The sequence below is a fragment of the Cricetulus griseus genome, chromosome X, assembly GCF_003668045.3.
Source record: "Cricetulus griseus strain 17A/GY chromosome X, alternate assembly CriGri-PICRH-1.0, whole genome shotgun sequence".
In the NCBI taxonomy this organism is placed as follows: domain Eukaryota; kingdom Metazoa; phylum Chordata; class Mammalia; order Rodentia; family Cricetidae; genus Cricetulus; species Cricetulus griseus.
The window spans coordinates 89,363,768-89,370,894 of record NC_048604.1 but is presented as its reverse complement, the minus strand read 5'-3'; the positions used below and the strand labels follow the sequence as shown (position 1 = coordinate 89,370,894).

Genomic DNA, 7,127 nt, shown 5'->3' with positions numbered 1-7,127 from the left:
TTCTGAAGCTTCCTTTGTCATAGGGAGTATGTTTCATGCTCTTTTTGGTAGAAATAAAACAGTTCCCGCTTAGGTGAAGGAAGGGTGAGTATCTTAATCCCCCTACATGAGAAGTGATTGATCTGAAACCCATTTATGGAGGTTTGGATGATCCCAGATGGCCTGTTGAACAGATAGGGAAGGTTCCAGAGGCATTTGGGCATACAAAAAGCCATGGATCCCTTTGCATATATGTGAGAATTCCAAGAGTCCCTTAAGCATATGGGTAAGTTGCTAGAGCCCTTCTGAATATGTAGAAGTTCTTAAAGCCCGTTGGACAGATGAGGAAAGTACTTCTAGCAAGGCTTTACCTCCTAAATGTTTCTTAACCTCCCCAAACAAAACTACATCTGCTTCTCATCCAAACCACCATAGTCTTGCACTAATCTAGACACAAAATATTTAAGAACTGTAGTTTTGAGGCACTAATATGGTAAAGTGAAGATTACAGACAGTAAAAACAATAACCAAGACTCTACAATATTGATTGACTTGTTAGAACTTATTTCCGTGATCATGGAGAGTTGGGATGTTAGATGTCCATAACCAGATTATTTTGGGAAATGTACAGCTCCCTTTATAGCTATCACCATCACCTGTGTTTGACTACTATTCTTCTTTGGAATGTACAGAAAGACCACTAGCTTCTACCAAACCAAAGGCAAATGTAGGAGGCTGACAGTAAAGTGGTTTTTTGTTTGTTTGCTTGCTTTTTTTATTTGCTTTAAGTCAGCTACTTGATACTCTCAGTCATGTTTTGTTTTGTTTTAATGTCTTGAAAAAATTAAAAAGTGCCATGGTCTATTACTTTCTTTTGTTGTGTAATGATACAAACTTCATGATCGTGGTATTTGAGCCCATGTTTCCAGACTATGGCCACTCATATTTGGTTCCAGAATAAACTATCTCTTACTCCTTACAAAGTGAGAGCTGTGTTTTTGTGTCAAAAATGCACAAATACCCTAAGAAAGTCATATTATCCAGATATTACTATATGTAAAAGGTAGCATCTCAAATGGAGGCAACATAGAATGACATGGAATTGTGGTGGCATTGTGCTCCCTTAGGGTCAGATGGCTTGTACTCAGAGACACTTTCAAAATGCATATTGCATCTTCTACTGCTGCAGGCAGGACTTGGAGCTGCCCTCTGTCCATCATCCCTGTAACAAAACCCACAGGTTGCCAAGAATGTGAGCAAAGTAAGGTATAGTTGCAAGCAGAGGTGAGTCACCAAATGCATTATGTCGAGAGCATGCTCACAAAGTTTTGAGACACAGTATTGTATGAATGATGCACTGTGGAGCTAGTCTAGGGCTCCACAGAAAAACAGACCCTTGAAGAAAGGAAGGGGAAACGTCCTCACCAATATAAAAACCTGAGCAGCAGCATGGTTACTGTGAGGAAAGAAGCCACTACTGACTGAGCCTTTTCTGCCTCTGTGTATAATAAAAGCATTAGAGAACAAAAGTGTCTTGAGCATATGGATAAAATATATATTGCCAGGAATATGTCACCAAACAATCCAAGACTGAAGTTTTGGTGCTTGATAACGAGATATTTAAGCATTTGAAAGCATGAAATGAACAAAAGATATTTAGGCCTTGGAAGGCATGATATATTTAGGCAAGTACTGCCCATTTTTAGAGAATAATATTGTAATATATGGGGATGAAAGGATGTGATGCACAGAATTTAAACACTTTGGGGAAAAAATGGGCTAAAGGAAGGAGGGAAGCCGTAAAACTTCAGATTAGCTGAGTCTTGTAACATATACACAAGATTTGGAAAACATTACAAAGATAGAATTGTCATGACAGGGGACACAGGCCTGCTTTTGCTTCTCCCTCAGATTCAGAGAGTAATGTGAGAGATTAGTGAATTCCAATATTCATTTCCATGTATAGTGTGTTTACTTATTATTTACCTTTTCCAACAACAATCAAAACTCAGATCTCACAAAATCAGCTTGTGAACAAGATTTTATTTCACAAAAGCCCATAATCCAACCAATGAAATAATGGAACAAGACATAAAATAGAAAGCAAGCTTGTCCATTTTCTGTCATGGGCTATTTGGGTGTAGTTGTTCAGTCCTTGGAAATTTTAAATTTAAAATACTTGCTATAACTTGATGTATCATAGCTGGATGGTATACATGAGAGGCCTTCCTTCCTTTTTTTAAAGAAAACAGACTGGATGGGGGGAAGACAAAGATGGAAGTTTGGGTGGGAGTGACTGGGAGGAGAGGAGGGAGGGGAAGAGTAAAGGTGGAGGGAGGGACTGGGAGGAAAGGAGGGAGACAGACAAACACACAAACAGAAAATCATCCTTGCTATAATCCCTGGGAATTGGAAGGTGATATAAACTGGAAGTAAATTTTCAAACGTCAGGATATACTTGGGTTTCCACAGGAGAAGTGTACGAAAGGAAAATAATGCCAGTGCCTAAAAACATGAGGGCAGCTAGACTTGCCACTACATTAGCAATTCCAATTCTCTGATTAGGTGGATATAAAGGCATATGGAAATATGGTGGGAAGGCAATTCCTGCTTTGTGAATGACAGAGAAATAATTGCATAAAACAGCAAGGAGGACGAAGGTACTAGCAACAATGTTGAGAATGGCCGAAATGATGAACGGATTGTAGGTGGCATTCTTGGGTACTTTCCGTGTGTACACATTCCGAAGAGCAAAAATGGTGGCAAGTGTCCCAAATAACCCGAGAATGTTGGAGCCCAGTAACAGATGTTGAACGATACGAATATTCCAAGGAACAAAGTTGTCATGATAGGTGTAGTCATGACACTCTCTGGCATTGTTGACCTTGATGGTTTGGCGGTAAATGCAAACTCTCCACATTCCTATAAAGGCTACCGAAGGCTCAGAGTACAGGCTTTCATTCAAGTACCACACTCGCCACTGCGGCAGGCCTGTGGAGACGCTGCAAAGGATCCATGCTATGGATGCCAAAGCAAATCCGCCAACTTGACAGTTGGCACTTCTGCTGAGCAGCAACATGGTGACAGCGAACGCGGGACAACTGCAAAGAAATACAGTACAGCATAAGCGGGGGCGGGGGGGGGGCTTATGTCTTCCTTAGGCCTAGGACAGTGTTCCCTGGGGGACAACTACCAAGAGGGAAGAATCAGCTATGTTTGAGAAAGTGAGGATGTGCTATTATGAGTGTGGACTGAGCAAACTCAAAGCAGGGCCGTAATTACTGACAGCTTAACAGTGCACACAGTTCCACTTTGGTTTGGTTTGGTTTTGGTTTTGGGTTTTTTTTTCTTTGTTGGATTTTCAAGGCAGGGTTTCTCTGTGTAACAGCTCTGGCCATCCCAGAACTGACTTTGTACACCAAGCTGGCCTTGAACTCACAGAGATCTGCCTGCCTCCTCCCAAGTGCTGGGATTATAAAGGCGTGTGCCATTTCACTTGGCATTAACAGTTCCACTTCCGTGTGTCCAGACACACAATGACATTCGATCACAAATATTTACCCATAATGATGTTCATCATAGCATTATTTATAATAGTGGTGACGTTCATGGCCAGAAGGGCTACATAATGAACTCCTGTCTCTACAAAACCAATATACCTATCAATAAATGAATAAACAGATGAATAACAAGTAAATTTATAATCTTAAATGTAATATATGGTTATATGATCCTGGAAAATACATACAGTGCTCTGCTGTACATTACCTGAAGCAAATTTCTTCACTTATCACATGTCAAACAGATGACCATTGGGAACAAAGGTAATAATCTAAATTGGAGAGAGAATAGTAAGTACATACTATAGTATGATCATATTATTTATTTTATAATGTCTATCATGAAACCTGTTGGGAAGATGCAAAATAAAATAAGATGCATTTGAATCCTGGAATTACTGGTGACTGCCCCTAAACACACACACACACACACACACACACACACACACACACACACACACACACACACATTTTTAAGTTCAAAATCTATCACATTTTTGTCAGAATGGCCAAAATAAAAAACACCAATGATAGTTCATGCTGGAAGGATATGGAGAAAGGGGAATACTTCTCCACTGCTGGTGGGAGTGCAAACCCAAACAGCCACTTTGGAAATCTGTATGGCGATTCCTCAGGGAAATGGGAATCAATCTACCACAAGATCCATCAATTCCACTCTTAGGCATATAGCCAAAAGAAGCACATTCATACAACAAGGATATCTGTTCAACCATGTTCACAGCAGCATTATTTGTAACAGCCAGAACGTGGAAAAAACCTAGATGCCCCTCAACTGAAGAATGGATAGAGAAAATGTGGTACATTTACACAACGGAGTACTAATTGAAAAAAAAAATGGAATCTTGAAATTCTCAGGCAAGTGGATGGAGCTAGAAGAAACCATTCTGAGCAAGGTAACCCAGTCACAAAAAGACAAATATGGTATATACCCACTAATATGTCAATTTTAGACATAGAGTAAAGGATTGCCAGCCTGCAGTCCACGCTGCCGGAGAGGCTGGTAAACAAGGAGGATCTGAAGAGACATTCATGGTCCCCTGGAGAAGAGGAAAGGAACAAGATCTCCTGAGCAAATTGGGAGCATAGGGAGGGAGAGGGAACTAGGAGAATGAGAAAGGGAGAAGAAGAGGGGAGAGGAAGACATGATGGGGCAGAGAGGTTGAGTTGGGGGAAGAACAGAAGAGAGCAAGATAAGAGATAATATAATAGAGGGAGTCACTATAGGTTTAAAGAGAAATCAAGCACTAGGGAAATGTCTGTAGTGCTATAAAGATGACACCAACTAAGAATCTAAGCAACAGAGGAGAGGCTACTTAAATGCCCTCTCCTGATAATGAGATTGATGACTAATTCATATGCCATCATATAGCCTTCATCCAGCAGCTGGTGGACATGGAAGCAGACACCCACAGCTAAACCTTGAATTAAACTGAAATCCAGTTGCAGAGAAGGAGGACTGATGAGCAAAAAGGGGTCCAGACCAGACTGGTGAAACCCACAGAAACAGCTGACCTGAACAAGGGAGAGCTCTTGTCCCCAGACTGATAGCTGGGAAACCAGTATGGGACTGATCCAGACCCCCTGAATGTGGGGTCAGTGAGGAGATCTTGGAAATCTATGGGGCCTCTTGTAGTGGATCAGTACTTATCCTTAGCATAGGAATGGACTTTGGGAGCCCATCCCACATGGAGGGATACTCCCTGAGTCTAGACACAAGGGGGTTGGCCTAGGCCCTATCCCAAAGAATATGACAGACTTGGAAAACCCCTGTGGAAGGCCTCACCCTCCCTGGGGAACAGAAAGGGTATGGGATAGGTAGGGTGTTAGTTGGGACGGCAGGGGAGGAGGGCAGGGAGAGGTACCTTGGATTGACATGTAAAATAATGTTCTTTCTAATAAAAAGGAAAAAAAGAAAGAAAAAAAGAAGAAGAAAAGAGATACCATGGATCGTGCATGAAGGAGATAATGTTAATGGAAATTTCTTGAAATGGCTAGAGCAAGTCTCACAGCAAACATATTAATAAACATCATTCTCTTTAACTGTAAATTCTAAATCAATTGGTAGTGGATATTGAAGCTATGGAATTATGCAATCTAGGCAAGCCCTCTACCACTGAATCATACTCCCAACCTTTTTGAAATTTTAATTTTAAGATGGTGTCTTGAAAGGTCCTCAGGCTGGGTCTAGATTTCCCTAAGTGGTTCAGGAACCATTGTCTTTGCTGTTGTTTGTCTGATGTGACATATGACCTAATTGTACTGGCTGGTTTTTTGTCAACTTGACACAAGCTAGATTCATCAGAAAGGAAGGAACCTCAGTTGAAAAAATGTCTCCTTAAGAGCTGGCTATAAGACATTTTCTTTATTAGTAATCAATGGCTGAGTGTGGGTGGGGCCATCCCTGGGCTGGAGGTCCTGGCTTCTATAAGAAGGCAGGTTGAGCAATCCATGTGAAGCAAACCAGTAAACAGCATCCCTCCATGACCTCTGCATCAGCTTCTGCCTCCAGGTTCCTGCCTTGTTTGAGTTCCTATTCTGGCTTCCTTCAGTGATGAACAGCAATGCTGAAGTGTAAGCCAAATAAACTCCTCCCTAACTTCCTTTTTGGTTAAGGTATTTTTATTGCAGCAATTGCAACCCCAACTGAGACAACCACACTGATTTCAAACTTACTACATAGCTCAGAGTGGACTTGAACTGGTTTCACTTTTACCCATTAGAAAGGTAACTGACATCAGCACAGATTCAATAAACTAGTTGTACATTCCAGGCCTGGTCTTCTTGCCCCAAACTTCAAAGTAATCAAATGTTCTAAGGACCCTGAGTCCAGTCAGATGGAAAAGAATAGTGAGAGAATTCAGGCAGATCACAGTGAAGTAGTAGAATGGCCATTTATGACACGTGAGACCAGAATAACCAGGAGGGCTCCTTAGACAATGATGTCATAAAGGATGTCAAACAAATAGTGAGATCCAGGGAGGTTTCAATGTATTTAACAAACCCTTTCCAGAAAGAGGCCTATCCCAAGTGATGAGGATGTTCAAGTTGTACAGCTATTCTGGTTTTAGAGCACATAATCTAGGAGACAGGATACCAGGACACAGAAAACAGCCGTGAGGCTGATCTGAACACCAAGCTGGGAACTTGTACCTTTCCCAACATGGGAATGTTAAAAAATAAACATTAACTTGAAATGTCACAGCCCAAAGCCTCTGTGTGACCAAATACCTGAGAGAACAAATTAAAGGGATGCAAAATTTGGTTTGGCTAGTTTCAGGAGCCCATAGACCTTGGCTGTGTTGAGTCAAGTGTGTGGTTAGGCAGGAAGTCACTGTGGTGAGACCAAGAAGCAGAGGCTACTCACCTCATGATGACAGGAAGTAGAGAGAGGGGACCAGGGATGAAGTAAAACCTTCAAAGGCACCCTCACTCGTGTCTACTTGCTTCAGCTATGACCCAATTCTCAAGTATTCAGAACCTTCCACAAAAGCACTGCTGCCTAGATACCTAGGGACATGTAAGCTTTTTGCCTCGACAGATCACATCCAAATTATAATACTATCACAG

The 7,127-nt window shown here is 41.5% G+C and overlaps 1 protein-coding gene across 1 annotated transcript; it reads right to left on the bottom strand.

Moving 5' to 3' along the window:
* Positions 1 to 2,419: 2,419 nt before the first annotated feature.
* On the bottom strand, positions 2,420 to 3,058 carry Claudin-18 (claudin-34). The gene has a single exon (XM_027432710.2). The coding sequence runs from the start codon at positions 3,056 to 3,058 to the stop codon at positions 2,420 to 2,422; it is 639 nt and encodes a 212-aa protein (XP_027288511.1).
* Between the last annotated feature and the right edge of the window lie 4,069 nt (positions 3,059 to 7,127).

Excerpts from the sequence above, each read along its gene's own strand:
- Claudin-18 (XM_027432710.2), bottom strand. The coding sequence starts at position 3,058 with ATGTTGCTGCTCAGCAGAAGTGCCAACTGTCAAGTTGGCGGATTTGCT.